General features: G+C 38.6%; 1 protein-coding gene across 4 annotated transcripts in view; it reads right to left on the bottom strand.

Annotated features, from left to right (window-relative positions):
- Positions 1 to 27,849, bottom strand: part of LOC111874164 (E3 ubiquitin-protein ligase RNF38) — a 56,664-nt gene that overhangs the window by 28,256 nt on the left and 559 nt on the right. For 3 of the 4 annotated variants that reach the window (XM_023869414.1, XM_023869415.1, XM_033755344.1), the window contains exons 2-5: positions 23,767 to 23,933; positions 14,923 to 15,007; positions 1,673 to 1,838; positions 764 to 983 (exon numbers count right to left, since the gene is read on the bottom strand). In XM_023869414.1, coding sequence (XP_023725182.1) covers positions 764 to 983; positions 1,673 to 1,836 — 384 coding nt within the window. In that variant the 5' untranslated portion in view covers positions 1,837 to 1,838; positions 14,923 to 15,007; positions 23,767 to 23,933. Of the gene's footprint in view, positions 1 to 763; positions 984 to 1,672; positions 1,839 to 10,169; positions 10,467 to 14,922; positions 15,008 to 23,766; positions 23,934 to 27,849 lie in introns of those variants that run through there. The other variant, XM_023869416.2, reaches the window with a different exon arrangement.

Genomic DNA, 27,849 nt, shown 5'->3' on the forward strand with positions numbered 1-27,849 from the left:
TGAGGTTAAAAAGATTTTCAAAACGATTACGTGTTCTTGCATATGATTCCTCATGGTCTTTTAACTTATCTGTTATCTTCTTATGTTGATTTGTCTGTATTTGGATCCAGTTTCTTTCACTTGGAGATATTTGAGATCCATTTCCACTATTTTGTATTGCACTTTCAAATTTCTATAATTTTTAAGGCAGATTCCAATTCCATTGCGATCTTATTCACTTCCAACTTTAATCCTACACAACACTGACATTGTAATTCTGAGCATTCCATTTTTTCCGTAGTAATAACTGGATCATCACTCACTTCCAAAACCACACAGTCCGCCATCTTAGTTGTTATAATGTTACCTTGCACAGTGAGTGATACATTATATGTGGCCTATCAAGACGCATATGTATGTTTTATACTTTGAGATATCCAGTTGGATTTATATTGTATTATTAAATATCTTATTATTATTTATTATCTCGTATAAACGATGGATTCTATATCTATGTAAACAGATCCCTGGAAGACACATTAAATATGAATATGAATTCCTGTATGCGTCCCTCTCTTGCATGCTGTGCAAAGAGTGTATCATAATTAAGAACTGACTCAGTACTGATCAAAATATTTTCTGTTCTGAATGGCTGACATAAATTTCAAACCATTTCAGGTGGCTTGTGGTTCTCACGGACAAACGCCATACAAAACATCTCCAAGTGACACAGGAACTAAACACAGATGGCGATACAATAAGTACACTGAATATCAGCTCTCACCTGGCCGCACACGTTGATACGTAAAGGAGGTGACACCTGGCGTCTCTCCTGTATGCCACCACCCGCAACAGGATCACCAGGATATACTGTGTGTCCTTGAGTACTGGCACTGAGCTGGGTTCCTGGCCCGTGACCTGGCTTCGGGTAAACTTGGTGAGGCAAATACCCAGAGTCCTTTTGGGGTATGTTATTTCCTGTGAGGGGCAACGGTGGGCAATCTCTGAAATATAACCATAAATATTAACCTTGGTGTTTTTCTCTCAATCACACATCTTAATCTAACCCACACCACAGCTCAAGCAGTTGCCAAGCTTCCCACTGTGGTGGTCTGGGTTGGATCCCCGTCAGGTCATGTGGGATATGTGGTGAACGAGATGGGAGCAGTTTTCTCCAAGTACTTCAGTCTCCCTTACCATTTTCATTCAACCAATTGCTCCACATTCATTAATTATCCTATCAACAACACAATATGCATATAGGATATTGGTGGGAATGCCAGAAGGAAAGAGACCACTAGGAAGATCATCAACACAATTATTGTTCGGATACTGAGTCTTTAAATAACCAACTTAAAAGAAAAACCTTAATCTGGATGTCACATTAAATGGGGGAGAAAAAAAAAGACTGTTCAAAAACAATTTGTACTGACATCGTCTACCATGAAGATAGAAGCACCAGCTTTCTCTGAAATGTTTGTACCTACCTATCAGACCACATAGCATCACATCATAGATGAAATGTAATGTTAATTTACAATCTGTAATGCCTCAAAGATAACAAAGACCTGTAATTTCATGTGAATCTGCAAAATGATTGTTCTGTATTCAGTTTGTGATTGGTGGGAGAAGTCTGAGATTATAGTTAATAGTTAACAATCTTATATTTCAGTCACTAAGATGTAATACACACCCAGTAGTGAAGCATGGTTCGTACGGCCCAAAGTCCTTTGGATATGAAACGTGATTCACCAGCCAGCGTGATTGGTGGTTTGGTCGACTTGAGTGACTTGAAGACACGTGACGAGTAAATTGTGCTGAATTCCTCACTGATGAAGAACGGTTATTTGAACTCATTCCTACCAACATAAATAACCATAATAAAATACATACAAAATATAAATCCTCAGGGAAGCTGCTTAAATATTTATGAAGCTCTGAAGTATTTTTATTTAAGACCTTCATCTTTAAGTGAAATATGGAAAACAATGTAATGCTTGGATAAAAATTTTATGATTTTCTATGAGTTCACAATGGAAAAGTCTTGACACAGTATATCTAATGTAGTGATAAAAGAAAATTGTACACTTCATTCTTACACCCACAGGAATTACAGTGAGATCTTATGTGAATGTGCACTCTGGTGAAGTGTTGGGACACTTTTCTGTCAAGTCAGGCTAACCCATTATGCACAAATTTTGATTCAGAGAAGCGCTGGTCTGGAAAACTCACTGTAAGAGATCTGACAATAAAGTTCATGAACTCACCACCGTGTGCTTGCTGTGGCAGCAGTGGACAGAAACCGCAGTTACGGTTTAATGACATTGGTGTATCAGCATTTCACAGCTGTGTTGATCTATGGCAGTCTCTTTCTGAGTGGCATCTATTATGGTCTCAGTGTGTTTGGTGTGCTGTCGTGAGAATGCCGAAGTTTGTGAAGGAGTCTTTAGCTAGTAAACAAATAACTGTGCTGGAACACCCTCCCCATTCACTGTATCTAGCCCCCAGGGACTTCTTTCTGTCCCCAAAGATAAAGGAAATATTGAAAGGAAGGCATTTTGATGACAGTGATGACATCAGCTCTGAAGACCATGCCACAAAACCAGTTCCAAAATTGTATTGAAGGGTGGGCTATGCACTAGCATCGGTGCATAGCTTCCCAAGGGGAGTATTTTGAAGGTGATAACAGTGATATTCAGCAATGAGGTATGTAGCAATTCTGCCGCGATGAGTTCGTGAGTGAACTTTATTGTCAGACCTTGTACATCACCACTAGGACATGCAACAAATATATCTTTTCAGAAAACACTTTCCTGATATGGTCATCACCACAGGAGCTACAATATCTCAAGTCAGTATAGCAACTTGATTGCAAGGCTGGACAATGGGCTTAATTTCTGGTGATCCAGCCCACAATGTAGCCATTATATCAACTATGCCAGCTCTTTCATCTTTGTGGCAGAAGAGCTATTCCTTGGTATATTTCACAGAAGGTGTTACACTTAAACTTACTAGTGTGAGAAACATTTCCCAAGTTATAAAGTACTAACAATGGAGAAGCTGACTCAGGTAGTAATGCCTCTAATTTGTATTTGGGAGGTGCCTGGTTTGAATCAGGGCCAGGACACTGTTCTGATTTGATTTTATTAAGGCCCACCATGCAAATGCTATGACAGTACTTTATATTAAGCCACAACTGCTTCCTTCTGAATCAAATTCATTATCATCTGGTCACTGAACACTATATAGTCTAAGTTACTATGAATGTCATTAAAAAAAATGGCTATATTTATAAAAGAACAACAAAATAATCAGTTCACGTATATTTTCAAATAACGATATAACAGAAATTTTGCTTGATTTCTGTTATATAGTGGCCAAATAAAAATTTAATTACTTACATAAATTATGATATTGCCAATCATATTTAATGCAATTAATTAGTGACTCAGAATTGCACTGGGGAATGCAGACCATAACAAGCCCTTATTATAAAACAAACCATCGGTTAATGGTTAGCATGACTGCCAAAATTTAATTTAATTGATGCAAGTAAGGTGGCTGGTCTAGAAGTAAACACAGAGAAAACTAAGTACACTTGTTCGTCGACTTACGACCACAAAAAAAATGAAAAATAAAAGATTATTAGAATGCACGTTTTTAAAAATAAATTATAAAGATGATAAAAAGATTAGAAAGGTTAAAAAAATACTGTTAATAAATATATGGGCAACATATGACCACACTGACTTACGAACTGTCAGTCAGAATGGAAATCGGTCGTAATTCGATGACCAAGTGTATATGTTGCTGTCTCGTCACCAAAATGCAGGGCAAAATCACGACATAACGACAGGAAACAGATGTTTTGAAAATGTGGCACAGTTCAAATACTTGGGAACGATGATAACAAATCAAAACCTGACTCAGGAGGAAATTAAGAGGCGACCGAACTTGGGTAATGCTTGCTACCATTCGGTCCAGAACCTTTTGTTGTCTCGTCTGCTGTCCAGAAACATAAAGATAAGAATATACAAAACTATAATTTTTCCTGTGGTTCTGTATGGGTGTGAAACTTGGTCTCTGACATTAAGGGAGAAACACAGACTGAGGGTGTTGAGGAGAATATTTGGACTGAAGAGGGATGCAGTGACAGGAGGTTGTAGTAAATTGCATGAGGAGGAGCTTCATAATTTGTACACTTCACCAAGTATAATTAGAATGATCAAGTCAAGCAGGATGAGATGGGCATGTAGCACGAATTGGGCAAAGAGGTATGCATCCAGGATATTGGTGGGAAATCCAGAAGGAAAGAACCACTAGGAAGCCCAAGACCAAGGTGGGTGAACAATATTAAAATGGATCTTAGAGAGAAACAGGACAGGGTGGCATGGATTGGATTGATCTGGCTAGGGACAGGGACCAGTGGAGGGCTCTTGTGAACATGGTATAGAACCTTCGGGTTCCATAAAATGCTGGGAAATTCTTGACTAGCTGCAGATTTGGCTTCTCCTCAAGAAGGGCTCAGCTCCATAAGTGAGTAATGACAGCCAAAAGTCAGTTAATTACAGTGCCACAGCTCAGGCGGTTAGATGCTGGCTTCTCATCACAGACTCAGGTTTAATCCTGCATGACTTCAAATGAGATTCATTACTGAAGAAGCAACACTGAAGCAGATTTCTGAGTTTCCTAGGCTTCCCTCTGCCGAACACTGAACCATTCCTCTATACACACCTCTCACATCCTCTATCTTTTTAAGTTGGGTGCTTCATTTCTGAACAAGTAAAAGTAAGTAAGGGTATCCTTATAACAGGCCGTGGAGGCCCATAGGGTTGTGAGATGTTGAGGCTCCCATATTTTCTCGACAATCAGCTCACAGATGGCGGCAAGGTTGTCAGCTCTACGCACCGGCCACCCTTTACCCACAAGAATATTCCTGGTACTCATTTCTGTTAGAGGCTGAGTTGACTCCAGGACCGGTCAGTAGCATCGTTTTAAAAAAAAAATTGAAATTCGCTTAGTGGGGGGTGGAGTCCAACTGGGTCCACTCGGCACGGTGGCCACTGATTGGCCTACTGTACCTGCCCCTGGATGATTATGATGATGGAGAATTTGGTGGAATGAAGATTGGCAGGGGAACCTGAAGTGCTCGGAGAAAACTTGCCCTAGCACCACTTTGTCCACCACAAATCCCACTTGACCAGACCCGGGATCGAACCTGGGCAGCTGCAGTGGGAAGCCAGCGACTAACAGCTTGAGCTATGGCATGGCCCTGGCTTATGGCATAGTGCCTCAACCAACTACGCTACCGCGTGCCCCCATTTCCGACCTAGAACCTGTCTAATTACATGGTAATGAAATATTTTTAGGTACCAGCAATCATATTTATGTGTTAAATAATTAGTAAATAACAGTTCAGAAAAGAAAAGGTGGAACATGGATTATATGATTTTTTTGCATATAGTGAGCCACTGCAAAGTTGACAATATGGCTGCTGATTGACAATTACTTATATGCAGTAGTATCAGCACTGGGAAACTACTAAACTTTACTGTAATGTGGTAGAGATAATAATGATAATGGTAAAGTTGTGCTTATGCTTAATTAATTAAGCACCATGCCCTGAAGACATATGGGGGGAGTGGAGGTTAATGTCCACATATTCTTAATCTTGGCACCAAATGGTCGTGAGTTGATGGTTTCTTGCCCTAGCCACTTTACCTCCTGAGGATACAAACTATAGCACTTATTAGTTAGCGAGATGAGTGGGCCCTGGAGCCAGTCTGGATGTGATGGAGATGAGAACACCTCTGTCCATTGGACCCTAATTTCCTGGTCATCCAAATGGTAGCCTACAATAATGGAGCCATCCTGGCTTCCAGTAGAACTTAAAAGCTTCCCTGGCTAATATCAATAAGCAAACTGTGGTAAGGACTGAGACAAATTACTGCTCGAATTCCACATGTCATAACACTTAACTCCCTTAATACTTAGAATTCAATAATTTCCTAGGTGCCTGAAACTTATTAACAAATGAGTGAAGTAACTTTGCAACTCTTCCTCCAAGCTTAGAGGTCTATTTGTGAAAACAAGACTTGGAGCTTCATACTAAAATTTACCTCCAACAAGACCATAAGGTTAGGATTTGGGTTTAATTTTTAAAAGGATAGAATTTTTATTTCTTACTGAAAACTAATGCCTGATGGTGGCCTTTTGAAGGCCAAAACATGTAGCAAAAGTATTTCCTAGAGCTACTTGAACGTATTATTGAGTGTTGTGTTGTGATGGTTTTCAGTAAGAAATAATATATCATACACAAGAGGATGCATTCAGTAAAAATGGCTGAACTCTGAGAAGGTTAAGCTGTTTTTGTTTTTAAAAGGATACTGCCTTTGGTTCAGTTTTCAAAAGTTAGGCTGTTCGTTTTGTTTTAAAAGGATTCTGCCTTTGGTTCAGTTTTGAAAAAGTTAGGCTTTTGGTTTTGTTTTTAAAAGGATGATAGCTTTGGTTGTTTTGAAAAAAATTGCGCTTTTGGTTTTGTTTTTAATACGTTAGGGCCTTTGGCTGAATTTTGATAAAGTTTGACTTGTGGTTTTGTTTTTTACATGTTACATCTTTAGTTCCATTTTGAAAATGTTAGGCTTCTGATTTTGTTTTCAAAAATAAATATTTAAATCTTGGGCACACTGTAGTGTAGTTGGTTGAGGCATTATGCTACAAGCTGGAAGATTGTGGGTTCAATTCCCAACTAGGTAACTGGACTTCTCAACTGACTCAATACTTCCAGCAGCACTATGGCCCTTGGGTCGACTCAGCCTCGATCAGAAATGAGCACCAGGAATCTTCCTTGGGGTAAAGGGCGGCCAGCGCATAAGGCTGACACCCTTACTGCCATTCGTGAGCTGACTGTCTAGAAGATACGGGAGCCTCGACATCTCACAACCCTATGGGCCTCCACGGCCTGTTACAGGAGTAGCTTTATCTTATATTTATATTGTGTAAGGTTAGGCATTTGTTTTCTAATATATATATGAGGGTTGGAACTTTAATAGTGGCAACTATTTATTTACAACTGATATAAAATAGATGCATGTTTCAAAGTTTTACTGTCCTTCAATGTAGTTACCAGCATCATGTCCAACCCGTTGCTGGCGATGTGGAAGTCGTAGAATACCTTTAGCAGTGCCTGTTGTGTTGATAGTTCGAATGGATCGGACTACTGCCTGAAGAATCTTTGGAACAGTTCTGAAGCGAATGCCACGAAGTGGTTCCTTCATCTTAGAATCAAGTTGAAGTCACAAGGGCTTAAGTCTGGGGAATATGGTGGATGGTACAGCACTTTCCAGCCCCATCAATCGAACAAATCAGCCACAGCTTGCGCTGCATGTGGCCGAGCACTGTCCTGCAAAATCATGGGCAGGTTCTGCAGAAAGTGTCACTGCTTCTTTCTCAAAGCTGGTTGCAGGTTTTGTTCCAAAAATGAAATACTGCGCACTGACGGTCTACTGTCAGAGATCACAAAGAGCATACATTTCTTCTTCACTGACATTAGGACGACCTGGCCGACACATGTGTGCCACATTTTGGTGTCCCTTGTTGAAGGCTTTTACCGACCTTCCCGCTGTTCTGTAAGCCAATGCAGATTCCCGGCAAGCCTCTTGAAGACCTTGACGACACTGTCATGCTGTACGGCCTCTGGAACATTCAAGCTTTATCCAACTCTGTTGTTCGTGTTTCGAAAACATCGTGACAACACTATATTAGACTGCAGCTAACACGAGGCTCTGTTCTTCTCTTCACTGCACATGCACGCGATGTGGGAAGGGAGAGTCCATTCGCTCTGAGATAAGGTAGGTAAGTGACATTATTTGGTTCCATTGCATGACGTCTCTACAGCAGTGTTGCCACCATTAAAGTTCCAACCCTCGTGTGTGTGTATGTATATATACACACACACACACACACATATATCTAAAAACTACTTAAGTTGAGGCTTAAAATTTTGTTTTCACAAAGAATTTCTACAGCTCGCAGCACTTACATGAGATAATATGGTGGTGAAGTATTTTTGAAATTTACTTGGGTCAAAGCGGCCTCCATAGTCTAGAGGTAACGTTCCAACCTCATGACTCATGGTATGCGGGTTCAAACCCAGCAGAGGTTGTCGAATTTTTAAGGACGGAAAAATTCAGGGAACAAGTCCTCCGGGAGGGACTTAAAGCCGTATGTCCCGTGTCGTAGCTTTACGGCATGTAAAAGAACCTCATATCTCCAAAGGAGGTCACTGAGCCAAATTCAAGGACGTTTCCCGCCCAACAAGTAGTCTCTAACACCTCTGATAGATGGGGGAAGCATTATAGATACCGCCAAGCTAGTGGAGGCCGAACTCGCTGGCTCGGTCGGGACTGATGGTAAGCACCAATATCGGAAGGATATAGAGACTGGTAGAATATCATAGAGGGAAGCACAATGGACCAATACTGGTCTAAGTGCATGGGGAAAACCCACCCTCTCCAATAACTAACTAAAACTAACTACTTGGGTCAATCATTCATAAATAAGTACCCTTAGCATCCCTGTCTAATATCAATAAAAATAAACTGTGACAACTGTTAAAACATATCAGCATTTTACCTTCATATGTCATGACAATTAACTTCCTAACACAAATTAATGTATTTTTTAATAAGAAGTCACAATACCAATAGCAACAGCTGTTCAACACAACACACTAATGACTGAAGAAAAATGACCAAATACTGTAAAAGATATTAGTCTCACTAATACCAAATATAACATCTGACTTTTGATTTTGATGACACCTACCTGAAAAAAAATACAGTTTCTGTAGCGACACTATACACCTGAACATTAATGAACACATCAGTTAAAATTTGGTGGCCACCAGTCCTTAATCAAACTTACATGCATTTATGAGGGAAAATGTTTGTTTCCATATAATATACTTGAAATTACAACTAAATTTTTGTCTGATGGATCTGAACATTTAAATCTATATAACACATTTAATACACATGCCTTTAAAAGTTTAGATGCTGGTATGATAAAAGTTGTATATCATGGCTCACAAAATCCTTGAATTCAAACACTACAGCTTTCTTGGTTCAGTTACAGACAATCCAACCAGATACAACATACAGTTTTTGTCTACAGTGGATATAGTGCTCAACATATATATATGTATGTATAAAAATACCTTGCATGGCCAAGAAAGAGGGTACAAATGCTCATATCCACACATTTTCTGGCACGTGAAACCATACTTGAAATGCAACAGCTCTCAGACCTTTTAAATGCAATATTGTTCAGTTACCTTACAAGACAAACATTAGCAAAATGGCATGCTCCTTTAGCACAGTGAAAACAAGTGACTACAGAAATCAAAGACATGAAAAGTGATTTCCAACTTATACTTCTGTTGAAAATTTGAATATATACATGCATGCCTTGTTAAATCCCTTCTACCATATTACCATTTCTTCACTGACTTATACAACTGTTAAGTATTATGATCTGGAATGTGATGCCATGAAGTCTCAGATATGTATGGGCATTTTTTGAGGAACTTACTGCCTCCATCTTCAAGGTCAAGGAACAAGCAGAGTACAAATCAAGAAGCAAGCAGAGCACTGCTTCCTTTCCCTACTCTTAGTCCCTGAAGATGGAGGCAGTACGTTCCTCCGAAACATACGTAACCAACCACCAGACTTATGAGGCGTCTTTCTCAAAATATAATATCTCCAGAGCGGCCGAAGTTAGAACCTCAAATCTGCATACAATAGTTACGGAACTTCTGTAAGGGTTCCGTAGGCTTTTTAACTTGCGTAGTAAACAAATATAAATAGCTGTGATGATATATCTAGCTCGAAAGGCATGTTTCACCATCCCTAACCTAGCTTTAATTAAATGTCATTAGAGGAAACAATAGTAATGAACTTCGACAAACAGACAAATATTTATTCCAGCATGCCCTTTAGGTAACGGTACTCGTTACTATCTTGATCCCTTCTGGTCTGGACCTAGGCTAGCTTCGTTAGAATTACAAGTACCATTAGTGATGGTGGCAGCTATTGATCCACTGAAACTTCTACTTCGAGCACTCAGAAAGCTGGAAAGCATTTTCCTTTTACAGTTACAATTCTTTGTCCATAATCTCACTTTCAACTAACCTGAGAATATATATATTAAAAAAAAGATGGGAAATCGTTGAAGTTTCACACAGTGTTGATCAAACTCACATTAATGAAAAATATTTACACTATTTGTTTCGAAAATTTGAAATAACTTGTTCTCTAGAAACTTCTTCCAGGTAGCTTCTATGTCCTGACATCAGAAACAAGCTTCCATTTTAAGTTATGCCAAGTGATTCAGCTTTCCCCTCTCCCAATCTTCAAACGTATTACTGATTGCGTTACCGCTGTCCCATTCCAACGTTCCCTTTACTCCCCCCGGGTCTAGTACAACCAAGGCTCTACGACCGTGGCCGTCAAAACGATCTCTCGTACCGAACTAAATTTAACCACGCCCACATACAATAGGCAACCAATCAGGGCTAGATGCCTGTTATCTTGCACCGCACCCAGGGTAGTAAGTCACTAGCAAAAAATATCGAATTGCTTATTAATGGAAGTAGTGTTTTACACGGAAACGAAAACTTATTCTAAATTATATTTATTTGTAGTTTCTCTATGTTTTATTTGAAATTACGTAAAAAATTATTCATTTACTACAAAGAATCCGAACATTCACGAAAGCGACCGAAACTTACTTCTCATGATTCGACAACTGCAGTCATGTGACTAAATTCTACAAGATTATTGGATTTACGTCAGCCAGTGTTTTGTGTATTCAATGGGTATGACGCAGTTACAGTTATGTAGCAAAGGTGACAGACGAGGGGTTTGTGGTTGAGCGTAGTAGGTGTTTTGTGTGTATATATAATTTGTGGACTGTGTTTGTAAGGCACAAATTTTAACAATATTGTTATGCCTCTTTAAGAGACAGTATTATTGGCAGTTATAATTTCGCAATCGAAAGTGTTTTGAGTTGACAAATCGGAATCTGAACAAAGACGCCATTTTGTTTGTGTTCATCGGAGATGTATTTATAAAGGCTGTAAACAGCTGTTGTAATTCGACGTATCGATTTACGACACTTGAAACCATAAACTGTGAATGCATTGTGGTGCTGAAGATTTGTGATACGTCCGAAGAAAAGCAATGGGAATTCCATAATTGCTTGTTATCAAGCATTAACAAGGTCACACGGTAGTATTGTTGGAGCGTTGGCCTATTAAACGCTCAAGTTTTGTGTGAGATCGGTAAAGTCTGTGCCCTGGATTATTTCCATTGAAGTCCGAATGACAGATGCGACAGAAATGATAGAAAAAAACACTAAAACATACAGTAGCCCAGGTTCTCATGGCCATAAAAACAGTCGCCATAAGAACCATGTCAGGCCTAGAATATCAAAGAGTTTCACCTACTTTGAAAGTATCGTCACACCGCCAAGAGGCAAACATCGAAAAGTGGATACTCATGGAGAACAGGTTACTGAAGAGAAATACAAAGCCAGATCGACATGTGAGTCTGCAGTTCAGTTGTCAGCAAATAAAACAAGACAGGGCTCCCCCAAACTGAAACCGAGAGCTAGTCCGTCCAAGGAAGGGAGCCCAAGAACTTCCCCGACACTTGGAGTTTTCTATGCTGGTGCCAAGTTCAGTGAACCACCATCTCCTGCTGCACTGCCCAAGCCTCCTACTCACTGGACATCTTGTATGTATATGGCGACTGGGAGCACATTCTCTTTAATTTCACCTCAGAGGCCAGAAAAGTGTAGGGAAATATCACATCAACTTAAAATGCTGCTGAATGTTTCGGCCTGACTCTTCTGCTGCAGGTCACTAGAGAGTGGTTTCAGAGTGTACTATATGCAGAGATATTAACATGTATTTTAGAATATGTATAATGGGAAGCGAAACTGAATGTTTTGTAGTTTCCCTTTTATGTGGGAAGGTTTTTATTTACTGCACAATATGTGAGCAGAACAACGTTGAGGTATCTTTGGTATTGTTATAGCAAAATGGTAATTTTTAAAAGCTGCAACAAGAAATGTTTCTATTTCTGTATCAAATACTGTAATTGGCAAATTAATATAGAAAGTATTGAATTCTTTCCCCCATAGCAAAGGTAGAGGTCATTGTTTTGCTCACTTGTGTAAACATGAATGTGATCTTTGTAGTTTGTCTGCAGCAATAACTTAACAAGGATTGCAATTATAGTAATAGGGCAGTTACATCATAAATTAGTTAACAAACATTTCATCTGTGGTTTTGTGTTTTCAGATTTGCAAAATTCAAAATCAACTATTGTACCTTAATGATGAATACCTTCTCTGTAAAGTAGCTGGATTATTCAGAGATGGAAGTCTTACAAGTTGTAATGAAACTAGTTAAAGTATTAGGCATTCAAAATTGTATTGGTCATCTGAACAGTACTGTCTACTTGAAAAGCAATTAGGTGCTGAAATTTTTAGTCATTTCTTTCATTGTAATGTGATTTCCATCTTCAGATAATTTAGCTGTGGTATACATATTTGTTATCAGATTTCAATAGTCTATAAGTGTAGGTTAAGTGGTTTTTAATTCAGACACAATGGTGAAAAGTGGCTCATGCCGAGAATTTAAATCGTGGGTAGATTGTCTGCTGTATCACACCTTCAGTAGAATTTGTGTTAGATTCTGCAAATGACTTCAACAGTAGTTATTGTCATGTAATGATATCTAATTTCTACCCATTCTCATATAAGTTAGTGTTTCATTGTGTCCATATGACCTTGAGAGACTGAGCCAAGATTTGTATTAGTATCTAGTCAAAGAGGTCATTGATTTTATATCATGTAAAATGTAAATATTGTGTAGGAGACATGCTATTTTTTAAATTGTCTGTGATGATATGAAAGTTGCCTGTAAACTTTAATTGTATATGGTATGTTTTCAATGCTCTGGGGAGCCACCCTTTTACTGTTCAGTGACTAGGAGGAGTCATTTGTTGTAGCGATACTCAGGTTTTACAGTTCCTTCCATGTGATAACAAGGTACAAATGCTTGTCGACTGCCTCTCAAAAACTAAAATCCATTCAGAATTCATTCCGTAAAGTTGTAAGATTGGTAGATTTATGTCCTTGGACTGTATGGGACATGTGTTCCCCCATCCCTTGCCCTTGACATTTAATAGTAGTATTTGGAATTGGACCTTATTGAGAGGGACAGAGACAAGATATCAGGAGTGCTTGAGAGGGACAGAGCGAAGGTATCAGGAGTGCAGGATATGTGATGAGAAGATGCTTATTATATCAGTGATTTGAGTGATTCATGCGCATGCGAGGACGTTCAGATGAACTGTATGAGAACAGCCTCTGGACTGCTGCTGATGAGTAATTTTATAACATTCCATGACGTGGGTTTGCCCTCCCATCTAATTGGATTATATAAACGTTCAGTTTGTTTCTTTCTTACTGAAACCATCTGCTGACAACGAAAGTTTACAAGACAACTTTCAGACACCAAAAGGACCAAGTGAAACACTAACTTTGGAAAATTGAAGCCTGAGGTCTCAACATCACATACAGATGCAGTCCAGTACAAATTTCATCACCACCACCATCATCGGGCACTGCTGACCCACGTCATCAAATCAGTAGAAGAAAATTGGAACTGTATATATAATATATATGAAGAAAACTTGGAGAGACAAATAAGGAGAAATTTAGATCATTGTGTCTTCCACAGCAAAAAAAAAAATTGCTCTGTGCAATATTTTTAGGCCTAGTAGGAAGTGATATCAAATGCTGTAAAATTGTGTATGTTCCCATGTTCCTCTATGTTTTTATAAGTTTCCTAGATCTCAGTACTCATCCTTTTTCCAACAATTTTCTTTTCATTTTTCATCATGTTTTTCTATCTAAATTCATTTTCAAACTATTCTTGAACCTTTGCCAAAGAATTTTATTACCAGTAATGACCTTTTACATTTGTTTCTACATTTTACCTGAGAAAAATGTTTATGAACAAAAAACCTAAGTTTCCTATGTTCAAAAATGATTTTTCCTTATTCCCATTAACTTGTACTTCTCCATGAACAAAAAACCTAAGTTTCCTGTGTTCAAAAATGATTTTTCCTTATTCCCATTAACTTTTACTTCTCCCTGTCTTTCTGGGCCCTTTTAAGGGCCCACCAAATGTATCACAAAGGAGTAAGTTTGTCTTGTACAAACAAAAATTTTCACTTTTGTACAGCAATGTGATGGCCAGGAGAAAGTGGGACATACTATAGGCAAGGTAAGTGCTGTGATGCTTACTGATTAATGTAGCATGGGATGTTAATGGAGAAACCACTGAGCCAGTAGACAAGTTACTATGCTGACTGCACTATGGTCTGGTTTCAAAGGACTGGGAATCAATATGGCAGGGCCAAGATATTTTTTCTATAGCATCCAGGCATACTCTGTCATAACCCAGCCACATATCCACTGGGTACTAGAGGTTCCACCAGGGCTAAAAGCTGATAACAGCTGCTAAAGCTATACAGCACTGCGGTATTGGGGGAGGGGGTGTTCACATAAAAATGAGTGGATTGAGATTTTGTCATCAAAAATTCATAATTTATACTCTTGTCTAGCACTATAGATCCTTTTTTAGGCAATTACATTTTATGCATGTGCTTTGCTAAGTGAGTTTATATAGGCAAGTATATAATAATGCTTTTCAGATCCACAAGAAGGTAAATAGTCTGGAGGTCTCATCTCCATGGTGTAGTGCTTTATTAATTAAGCATGGTGGAAACTTCACTTGTGCTTTTTATGTCATGCATGTGCAATATAACCAGCTAAGGATAGAAATTTAAGTGCCTGAAAATAACATACCTTTGACATTAAGTGTAATGTCACCTCAGATGTGATGCTGTATAACCTGGTAGATTACAGTTTCAGAGGAATGTGCTGCCTCCATCTGCAGGGTTGAAGGGGAAGCCAAGTATGCAGAGAAGATATTTCAGGGGGAAAAAAAAAGAAGATAATATTGAGCTTGAAATAAACAGAACCAAAATATTAGAGAACTGTATACATGCATAAATAAATTTCGGAAAGGTTACCCAACTACAGTAAACCTAACATGGGAAAGGATGTGAAAGATAATTTTGCCGATTCCCACAGTATTTTGAAAATGTGGAGGAACTGACTTTGTCAAGTACTGAATGTGCATGAAGTTAATGTTAGGCAGTTTGAAATACATAAAAAAGACCCATTAGGACAACAGTCTGTTATTTTGAGGTTCAAATTGCCATTAAAAAGTTAAACAAAAACATTTAACTACCACACACTACTCAAATTCTAATGGAATCAATATTTTCCCCAAGATTTGACAATTTTAAAATCTGGGTGTGGCTCGTTTGCAATTATTACAGAAAAAGAAATATCACTGGAGTGTCTAAACCTGGTAATTCTTTAAATTTGTTAGTTAGCACTCCCATGTTAGGTGGGTCCCTTGTGACCACAGCATGGTGCGTCCTCAGGTTGAGGATGGAGGAGACGCCCTCCAGTTTTGGAGGGAAGCTGTGAATATATTTAACAAGCAGTCGCAGACAGCCGACAAGGGGTGGCCCTCCAGTTTGGGGGTTGGGCGTGGGGCTAACAACTCCTCACTGTAAAAAATATGTTACGAAAATGAACACAAAGCCTTGGACCTGGATGGATTCCTTGGATAAACGACCTAAGCTAAAGAAAATGGATATGAGATTTGCCACTTGGAATGTTTGAAGTTTGTATAGGGCATGTTCGCTCTGGGGAATGGCAGAAGAAATCTTAAAATATAAGTTAGATTTAGCGGGAGTACAGGTCAGATGGGATGGAGGTGGCATCGCACCAGCAGGAGACTATACATTTTTCTATGGAAAGGGGAATGAAAATCATGAATTAGGTACAGGTTTCTTCGTACATAAGAGAATCGTATCAGCAGTTAAGAGGGTGGAATTCGTTAGTGATAGGATATCATATATATATATATAATACTAAAAGGTCCCTGGTGTGATATCATTATAAATGTTCACGGCCCAATGGAAGATAAGATTGATGACATAAAGGATAGATTCTATGAAGAACTAGAACATGTATTTGATAAATTCCCAATGTACCTTATGAAAATTTTGTTAGGAGATTTCAGTGGCAAAGTAGGGAGAGAAGACATTTTCAAACCAATGATTGGGAGTGATAGTTTGCATGAAATTAATAATGATAATGGAGTTAGAGTAGTAAACTTTGCCACATCAAAAAATCTTACTGTAAAAGTACAATGTTCCCACATTGTAACATCCATAAATTTACTTGGACATCTCTTGATGGGAAGATACACAATCAAATAGACCATATATTGATAGATAGGAGAAGGCACTCAAGTATATCTGATGTCTGATCATTCAGGGCAGCAGATTGTGATACTGACCACTACCTGGTGGTGGCAAAGATTAGGGAAAGACTCGCATTGAGCAAAGAGTTCATATGGAGAGGTTAAATCTCAAGAAATTAAATGAGGTAGAGGGTAAAGAGCAGTATTGTGTTGACATTTCAAATAGGTTTGCGGCTTTGGAAAACTTGGAAACTGAGGTGAATGTTAATAAAGCTTGGGAAACTATTAGAGAGAAAATAAAAAGTGTCAGCCAAAGAGAGTCTAGGTTATTATGAACCAAAGAAGCATACGCCATGGTTCAATGAAGGATGCTCAAAATTATTAGATCAAAGAAAGCAGGCCAAATTACAATGGTTACAGGATCCAAGTGAGTTAAATGGGGATAATCTGAATGATATAAGACGTGAAACCAGCAAGAAGTTCAGGAACAAAAAGAGGGAATATCTGAAAGACAAAATTGATAAGCTGGCAATGAACAGTAAGAACAAGAACATTAGAGACCTGTATAGAGGAATAAATGACTTTAAGGGTCATAGGGTCAGTGATGTTAGGCAGACAGAAATCCATACAGATGAGCTGTTAGTACCTGATTCTAGCCCTTTTGAGGTTGAAAGTGCTATTGCAAAATTGAAACGGTATAAATCACCAGGTAGTGATCAAATTCTGGCAGGAGGCGAAATATTACATTCTAAGATCCACAATCTAATTACTTCTATTTGGAATAAGGAGAAACTGCCTGATCAGTGGAAGGAGTCTATTATTGTACCAGTTCACAAGAAGGGTGATAAAACTGATTGTAGTAATTATCGGTAGATATCACTGCTATCAACTTCATATAAAATTTTGTCCAATATTCTTCTTTCAAGGTTAAGTCCATATATAGATGAAATTATTGGGGATCGTCAGTGTGAGTTTCGACATAACATATCAACTACAGATCAGATCTTTTATTCGTCATATATTGGAGAAAAAATGGGAGTACAATGGGACAGTACATCAGCTATTCATAGACTTCAAGAAAGCCTATGATTCGGTAAGGAGGGAAGTATTGTACAATATTCCGATAGAGTTTGGGATACCAATGAAACTAGTTAGGTTGATTAAAATGTGTTTAAACGAAACGTATAGTAAAGTCCGTGTAGGTAAACATTTGTCTGATAAATTTCCTATCCAAAATGGTCTAAAACAAGGAGACGCTTTATTGCCACTCCTTTTCAACTTTGCTTTAGAGAGAATGGGATGGTATTGATTGGATTGATCTGGCTCAGGATAGGGATCAGTGGAGGGCTCTTGTGAACACGGTAATGAATCTTTGGGTTCCATAAAATGCTGGGAAATTCTTGAGTAGCTGCAGAATTGGCAGCTCCTCCAGAAGGGCTCAGCTCCATGAGTAAGTAAGTAAGTTAACAACACTATCATTATTGAAACTATATAGTATAAGTGATAGGATGATTAATAATTGTTATGAAAATGAGATCTGCAGGGGAAATCAATGTATTTGCAAAAACCTGCTGCAGCGCCCCTCTGTCCACCACAAATCCCAAAGTGACTTGGCCCGGGATCGAACATGGGCAGTCATCTTGGGAAGCCGAAGACTAACTGCTTCAGCCATTGAACAGCCTAGATCCAGTAAAGGTATATAGTTTGTTGTTATGACCGACGCATGACACTTTAGCTTTGATTAAATGATACATCAATGCACACTTGATCTGAATCAACATTATCAATTACTGGTTGGTAAGGGTGGGGGGCAATGGAAAAGCATCATACCTAATTTGTATGTTATTACAACCTCTTGTCCATATCAAAAACTTAAAATAATGTGTATAACCACAGGAGAAATGCAAAACTTGCTGATCTTATGTGTTCTGACTGCTGTGCATAAAATATCATTTTCATTCCTAGGCCACACAATTTTGTAACCGTGACTTATACTATTTGAGGAGAGCTTACATTTGGACAAATATGACATTCCTTATTTTTGTCTTGGAGGCTGAAGAATTACCATAGCAGTGTAAGCAACCCACTATTGTATTAAAAAAAACCATGATAAAACAGTATAGCCATTAGAAGAATATCATCAGCTACATACAAAATTATCCTAAGTTAACTCCTTATGCAGACAGATTTATTGGGGATCATCAGTGTGGATTTCAACAGCAATTACTGGTTGCATATATCAGATACTAGAGATAAAATGGTGTCTCATTGCTTTTCAATTTTGTTTTAGAAAATTATATTAGGAAAGTCAAAGAAAACTTAAAAAAATTAAAATTTCTTTCATGAAGACAAAGAACAGAATGAATTCTTGTAATAACTTGATACTACTCAGTTAAAAATCTTCTACCTACCTATTTGTTATACAAAAATGAAAATATTAAAATACACATAACTACAGTTTTATATCTTTTTCTTTATGAGAATGAAAGCTGATCCATTATATTAAGGGTAGAACACAGACTGAGGCTGTTTGGGAACAGGGAGGTCAGGAGAATATATGCTACTAAGAGAGGTGAAGTAACAGCAGGCCAGAAAACACTGCACAGTGAGGAGTCTCATAATTTTTGCTCTGCACCAAATACTATGAGAACTGTGAAATGCAGGTGGATAAGATGGGCAGGGTATTTAGCAAGAAGGCTTGTAGGGAAGAGAATAGTTGGGAGATGTAGGCAGAGATGAGAGAGCATATTATTAGAATAGATCTTAAAGGTGCAGGAAACAATGGTGTGGATATGGAGTGATCTGACTCAGGACCAGGAACAGTGGTGGCTCTAGTGAACACAGTAATGAATCTCCTAATCCCCTAAATGGGTCCTTGATGATATCAAAAACCGCTGAAACATGGTAGGCACAAGTTCAGCCCCCTTCAAGAAAGACGACAGGAGAAGTGACACGAACCTACTTGGTTTATAAATTTTAACTTAAACAACAAAGTTTTAAAAACTTTTAATACCAGGAAAGCTGCTGTGATTGTGAAAAAAAAAAAAAATTGGATTTTGTGTATATTGTGTATTCCAGGCATTGTGTGTGTGTGTGTGTGTGTGTGTAATTTAGCACTCATGGCACCTATTGTGAGAGAAGTTTCCAAATAAGTACTGATGTTCCCTCTGAAGATGATCTGTAAGGATTGAAACATGTAAGGGTGCTAAGTTTTCAAGAAGTAAAACTTAAATAGTCACACTGGATGGAATTGTTTTGTCTTTGTAAATGAAAATGGAGGTTATAACATTCTTTCCAAATGTCAGGCTTTGTCTGATCTGCAGTGTTACAACCCAGATGACTGTACTCTTCATAACCATTGCTAAAAGAACAGATAAGAATCGATTACAAGACCAAAATAAAAGTACTCTAGACTTCTACTATGATCTGGGGTAAAAATTGAAACAACCCAGATTGTTGTTTTCTGAAATGTGTTGCTGTGTAGTCTGGAAGTTGCTGCTTCCATCTTCAAAGCATTATTCTACACTGAAGATGGAGGCAGGAGATTCCTTTGAAACAACAGCAATTATCTACCATACTAGACAGTGTCACATCCCAGAACACAGTAACCTTTATAGTCATTTACAGGAGACACCTTGATCTCAAACCTCACATAGAAACCACTCAGTCTGATACTGGCATACCATCATTAAAATGCATCAGTGTAAGTAAATCTATGCCCAACATGTTAACAAGAATCATTTGTACAACACTCCCTTTACCTTCCAATGATCACTTCTATGTTCCAGTAAATTCAACTTCGGCACAAATTCAGCCTTGGAAATAAGATTATATTACTGTGACAAGTTTTGTGTAAAGCAGGAATCACACAGGACCAATATATGTATACTGAGAAGTGTGGCATAGCAGTAACTCTCTAGACATGTATTCAGATACCTTGATTTGGACATAACTGCTCCTTTCCAAATCATCAACTGTCCCACCATTTGACACTATATAGTCTACACACTGACAGTATTGTAAATTAAACCATAAAAAGGACAAACAGAGATATAAAAGAAACTTCTTCAATGATTGAAGTATGCTTTCTTCTGGGATGTGGCACTGTGTAGATCTTGTGTAAACTGATGTTTCGGAGGAACATATCACCTCCATCTTCAGGGTAGAAAAATCCGTGAGCGAGGAACCAGCCTCCAACCCTGAAGATGGAGGTGATACATTCCTCCAAAACGTTGGTTTACACAAGATCTACACAGTGCCACATCCCAGGAGACGGCATTCTTCATAGTCCCTGCCGTGAAAACCTCGAATCTTACATATTGTTCAGTGATTGATAGTAAAGATCCTCACTGCAAATTTAACTGAAATCAACTGACTAGATTTTTAAACAACACATTCAAACACAGATATTGATGGATAGACAGATATGATTTCTGCAATATTTGTATTTCAATTTATGCACTTTGTGCAAAGAATGCCTATAATAGTTCCTCAAATCTGTTTGTTTTCAAGACTCTTACTATTAATATGTGTATGTCAGTAAGTTCTGCCACTGAGATGGAGTAACACAACCATTCAGCAGACAAAATATCAATAAATCTGCATATCTCACTAAATAACTGGAAGATTCAAAGGTTTGGCCACTTACAGTAATCTTTTACCTTCAATGCCTTCAATGCATGGAATGATTTTGTTCAGTATACTCTATCTATATCTACTGTCTCATGACAGTGACTACAAAATATGTTTGGGCTGAAAATGCATTTTATTTGACACTGAATGTCCATATCTACAACTGTTTCAAATAGTCACAATCAATGACTGTCCATTAGATCATTCTTGCTTCATTCTTCTGATATTCTGTCCTCACAGGTTCCACTGTTAGGTTGTAGGTTATCATCATGGATTCCCCTTTTGGCATTCTGTTGTTACTCGTACATCCAGATTTTCCTTATATCACCTTGTTGTGGACCAACTATGCAACAGTGAGTTCAATAGTACTTCATTTGTTGTGGGCATGTCTGTTGCTTGGGATATGCATTTTGCAGTGATGCTGCCTAGTAACAGATGCCTCTGTGATATTTCTGTGATTCTAAGATTCTGTATTTTAGGCATCATGTCACACACCACTGAACTTGATTCTCAGAGTAATAATTATGTGATGTGGGTTCTAAAGCTGTAAAGCCATGCCCTGTAATAGGCCGTGGAGGCCCATAGGGTTGTGAGGCATCAAGGATCACACATCTTCTAGACAATCGGTTCACACATGGCAGTAAGGTTGTCAGCCTTATGTGCCTGCCGCCCTTTACACCCCAGGAAGATTCCTAGTTCTCATTTCTGTTAAAGGCTGAGTCAACCTCAGGGCCATATTGCAGATGGAAGGATTAGGTTAGTTGAAAAAATCTACCTCATAGGGAGTCAAACCTGCCAATTCCAGGCTTGTAGCATAGTGTATCAACAATGTTACTGTGTGCCCCTTTCTAAAGCTGTATAGTTCAGTAAAAGTTTGACATTTCAGAGAAAGCTACTGCCTCCATATTCAAGGTTCAACAGTAAACCAAACAAGAAACCTGCTGAAGACAGAGGCAAAGCATTCCTCCAAAACACTGGAGGACTTCTGTCCAACTACACAGCATCACAAGCCAGAAGACTGTACTCTTCAATCAGTATACAGTTCTCAGTTGTAAATTTCAATCCACCTAATGTCATTTGTAATTCTTTTTGCATTCTCTCACTGGGGGGGAAAAAAAGCATGTTGTGAAACACCACAAAAGCCACTGAGTTAGGGTAGCAAATTTTTCCACTGTAAGAAATCTAAACCTTGTAGCCATAATACATTAACCTTTAAGAGCCGAGCGACTCCATATGGCGTCATGAAAATAAAGTCAAGGGGACGAATGACGCCATATGTCGTCGCGCAGTCCACGCGTGCAGCCGGCTTTTTAAAATCTAATTTTAAGTTATAAATTCTTTTTCTACTTACATGATTCTTGGTCACCAGCTTTATAAGTTGTCTCTCTTACCACCTGCGTCGTCTAACGGACTGTTGGCTTCGTGTGGAAATCTTGGAAACATCCAGAAATCCAGTGTCCGACGTCGCACTTCACGCACTTTGTCCGGACGGTTCTTCGTTTTCCACGCGAAAAGCACACACGACACCTCAATTGCGAAGTAGAGGAAGTCGACCAGTGATGTGGTTTGGCCTCCTATAATCGAGATATCTCCGATAAAACGGCAGGGGTTCGACCCCTGGGCCGTTGATGGCGAGGTGGACCCCTTCCAGCATGTTCCGCACAAGAGCGAGATGAAATTCTCTGCGTGACAACAGGCTGTAACTGTTCAGATCCAGGAGATGGAAAAATAGTTTATTTGTCCATTTCCAGGTTCGACGACAGATGCTATAACTGTTTGCCACAGTTTGCCCACAGCTCCACCTGAATAATTATTCACACTCCTCTTGCCACGCTGGTGTGGTGGTCCCCAGGTTGCCGACGAAGATGATGGTTCTTCATCGACTTCAATTTCTGATTCACTTTCTTCCTTGCAACTCTCAGAGTCATCGGTACAACAGTCTGAATCGGTGTCATTTGTAAGCTGATTCTCAATTTCAGCGTCTTCCAAATACGAGGCCATGGTGGACAGCTAAACACAGCGCTAGCCTTGAACGTTCTGACACTGCTTGGCTATATTTCAAAACAGACTACTTCTTATTTGTCTATACGAGATAATACAGTCAGTGTTTCTGCGAACGATTAGACTTCGCCCACACTCGTGCACATACCGAAAGGAAGCTACGAACTGGAGAATGAGGAACGCAAGCATAAACTTCCGCCCCTGTTGCCACGTAAGCCATAGCTATAAAATGATGTCAGCAGCAGGCATTCAGACTGCAGAAACGTTTTGTGCAGGAACTGTGTGCATTTTTGTGCACAGACGTTCGAAATTGAGGGAAATTTTCTTTTGGCATCAGTGTAAAAATTTTAAGATATTTTAAAATCGGTAAATTACAATAACTGATTCTATATTCTTTCTAGATAAAAGCAGCGTTTATTTCGTTCGTTTATCACAAAAATTGTAGAAATCACAGCATTTTGAGTAACATGATTACAATTTTTATTACTCTACAGTGGCGGGCATTTAAATTAACTCCATCCTGCTACCACTACCGGAATTTAAATGGCCGTCTCTTAAAGGTTAATACACTTGGGTGCACATGAGGTTGGAACAGATTCTAAACACACAGAATGTGAGGGTGTGAAGTGGTTTCAAGTGACTGAGGATATGGTCCAGTGTTAATAAGCCTCCAGGTCCACAAAAGGCTCTCGTGATTTAAAATTTGCTACTAAGGTCATAAATACAATACAAACCTCCAATTCTTAATTCCCAAAGAACATACTCAAAATCAGCTCCTCACTCTCATAGGAAGACCTCAAGGCTGATATGTATGGGGATAAACATTTTCAGAATTCCTTGTCTGGATCAAAGTCAGGAAGTTCCTGTGAGATCAGGGGCAGCAGCTCATCCCACTGTCTCCCTGCCATCAAAAAGTAACAGATGTCAGACTTTCAGGATTGGAAAGAGAACATGAAAAATCTTTCTACACACATAAGAAAGTTCTGTATACATGCCATTTATCACCATCATTATGCAGTTTCAGGTTACCATGCAATGAATCGCGGAGAGTTAACAAATTGCATGAACACAGGCTATGTAATAGGTCACAAACTAGCAAGTTTCTGAAAAGTGGTTTTCTAGTTTCTAGAATACTGGATGATGGACGAAGTCCAAAAGCCCAGTAATTCTGTGTATTATACACCATCGTCACAACTCTTTAGAATATGCTAGCAAGTAGGCTTTTGTTTTAGTGCATTATGTCCATTCTGGAAGTATTTATAACATTCTGATGTCAATGTGTACTGTAGTATACTATACAGATAAGGTGGTTTATAAGTAACTATTTGCAGGTGTCATTCGTGGGAGTCACACACACCATACTCTTTTTGGCAATATGTTTCAGTCACCCTCCGATCATGTCATGGGCCTACACAATAACTTTTCACAAACTATTAAAATTACTATTAACACAGTGAAAGCCAGAATAGCTTATTTCAGTGGTTCTCAAGCTGTGGGGCGCGACGGGCTTGAAAGGGGGGTGCAGCATACTTTCCTACAGATACAAATTAACCATGAATTTCAAAATAACTAATAATTATTCTCTTTACAGGCAATTATAAAATGCGTATGCCAGAGACAGCGTTGATAGTTCGGCAGCAGCTGCATCCTCTTCCAGGTAGCACTGTAAACGGGCAGCTGAAAGCAGCGACTAATGTCATCTCATTGGCGCCTGTTGGGCAGGGAGCAGGTAGTTTGTCGCCAGACTCAATGGTGATTGATGGGTATGCCTGTTTGATGTTGTGTTCTTATGCATTCAACGTTTCAGTGCAGTTGTGCTGATTTGTTTACCTCTTGAAGTTGACTTGATTATGAACAACTGATCATGAAGCGTTTCCTGATTAGTGATAGAAATGAAGACACCAGTGCTCCTTCAACTAGTGGTGGGAAAGAAGCTACTCAGAGTGTGAAAACGAGAAGGTAGGATGAGAACTATTTATCACTAGGCTTTACGAAAACTGTGATCAATGATGAAGAACGTCGGCAATGTCTAAGTATTTTAGCTGCAGATAGTATGAAACCTAATAAATTAAAGAGACATCTTGAAACCAAACATCCGAAGTTTACAAATAAACCAAAAGATTTTTTGTCAGAAAGCTTAGTGGTTTAAAGTCCACCCAACAGAAATTTGCTAAAACAACAAATGTGACTTCTAAGGTCCTTTTAGCCTCTTTCCAGGTTTCTCATAGGATTGTTAAATGCAAGAAACCACACACAATTGCAGAAACACTGATTTTACCAGCAGTGATTGACATAGTATCAACAATGTTGGGTGACTCTTCTGCTCAACAATTGAAAAATATCCCCCTCTCTAATGACACAGTTTGTAAAAGAATTTCAGACATGTCTAATGATTTACGTCAGCAATTAATTGAGAAGTTGCTTAACAAGTGCTTTGCACTTCAAGTGGACGGAGCGACTGATATTCATAAAGATGCTCATTTGATTGTGTACGTTCATTTTGTTGATGAGTGTAATATGTGAGAGGAATTGTTTTTCTGTGAGCCTATCTTGAAAACAGCAACAGTTCAAAGCCGTTTCAACATGATTAATGCTTTCTTTAATGAAAATGGGATATCATGGGATAANAAAGAATTTCAGACATGTCTAATGATTTACGTCAGCAATTAATTGAGAAGTTGCTTAACAAGTGCTTTGCACTTCAAGTGGACGGAGCGACTGATATTCATAAAGATGCTCATTTGATTGTGTACGTTCATTTTGTTGATGAGTGTAATATGTGAGAGGAATTGTTTTTCTGTGAGCCTATCTTGAAAACAGCAACAGTTCAAAGCCGTTTCAACATGATTAATGCTTTCTTTAATGAAAATGGGATATCATGGGATAAGTGCACTGGCATGTGTACAGATGGAGCTCGTTCAATGTCTGGAGTCCATGCTGGATTACAAGCAAAAATTAAAGCTGTTGTTCCCAAAGCAGTATGGACTCACTGTATGATACATCGGGAGGCTCTGGCAGCTGAAGAACTCAGCCTACCCCTTCATGAAGCACTGCAGACAGTTGCAAAAACCATCAATGTTATCAAGACAAATCCTCTGAAGTCTAGACTTTTAAAAATGCTGTTTGAGGAAATGAGTGCCGAACACACTGCTCTGTTGCTTTTTTAGTGATACTCGATGGCTTTCAAGAGGCAAGGTATTAAAGAGAATGCTTGAGCTGAGGCATGAGGTGTTCTGTTTTTTAAATGGAGAAAATCACCCACTGGCAGACAGTTTCAGCAACANACTGCAGACAGTTGCAAAAACCATCAATGTTATCAAGACAAATCCTCTGAAGTCTAGACTTTTAAAAATGCTGTTTGAGGAAATGAGTGCCGAACACACTGCTCTGTTGCTTTTTTAGTGATACTCGATGGCTTTCAAGAGGCAAGGTATTAAAGAGAATGCTTGAGCTGAGGCATGAGGTGTTCTGTTTTTTAAATGGAGAAAATCACCCACTGGCAGACAGTTTCAGCAACAAGGATTTTTTATTGAAAATGGCTTACCTCACAGATATATTTGAGAAACTAAATATCCTCAACACTTCACTTCAAGGGAATGAGGCAAATGTACTTTCTTGGAATGACAAAGTGAAGGCATTCATGAGAAAATTAGATCTCTGGAGAAACAGTATGGAAAGTGACAGACTAGACATGTTCCCTACTCTGGTGTCAATGGTACAAGACACTGATAATCCAGTGCTTCCAATGGACATAAAAAGCTGCCTACTTGATCATCTCATAATGCTGAAAGTTCATTTCAAGAAATACTTTTGCAATGATTTTGATGAATTTAATTAGATTAAAAATCCATTTGCTCCTGGGCCATCATCTCTGAATGTAAATGAGCAAGAACAACTCATCGATCTCACTAGCGATACTTCATTAAAAAGTAAATTTAAGGAATTGTCTTTGTTGGAGTTCTGGATACATATTGGCAAGGAATTCCCAACTTTGAGCCAAAAAGCACTGAAGATCCTGATTCCTTTCGCAACAACTTACTTATGCGAGACAGACTTTTCTGCTTTGGCAGCTATAAAGTCAAAGTATCGTTGACTGCTAAATATTGCTAAAGAAGTTAGAGTGGCCATTTCTGATATTACACCACGTTTTGATAAACTTTGTTATCAAAACCAGGCCCATCCATCACACTGAACTTTGACATTTAAATGTTTGATTTTCTTTGCAGAAAAAAAAATTAAATACTTCTTAGTTAAATATCGTTTAATTTCAATACATATTTTGGTTAATTGCAAGTGTTAAAACTAACTTTTATTGTAGACCTAATATTGTGATACTTTAATTTTGAGTAAAAAACTGATAAATAGTATGTAGAAAAACACAAAATAAACTGAATAAAACTTCAAACATACGATGACTTCTATTTTGATAAAAAAGAACAGGCTGGGGGCCTGATAGTATTTTCTCTTGTCAGGGGGGGCTCAGAGGTAAAAAGTTTGAGAACCACTGGCTTATTTGGTATAGTGATTTAGGGGTGGATGACCCTGGAATAGGGGGGTTGATTCCCAACAGGTGTAAATGATTTTTCTCCTATTCACAGTATTCAGGTTCGCTCTGAAGCATACCCAGTCTTCTATGTGGGTCATTTTCCTGGGAGGAAAGCAGCAGAGATGTGAAGCTGACTATTCTCCCCCATCTAGCGTCGAGATTAGGAACATGTGGGCCTCTACCTCCAATTTCCAAAAGTATTCACGAGTACTTAAAACGGGCATATCAATGCACTTTACATTTTTGTATCTTGGTATATGAGGGCTGCGCC

Source organism: Cryptotermes secundus, unplaced genomic scaffold (assembly GCF_002891405.2).
Source record: "Cryptotermes secundus unplaced genomic scaffold, Csec_1.0 scaffold26, whole genome shotgun sequence".
Classification (NCBI taxonomy): Eukaryota; Metazoa; Arthropoda; class Insecta; order Blattodea; family Kalotermitidae; genus Cryptotermes; species Cryptotermes secundus.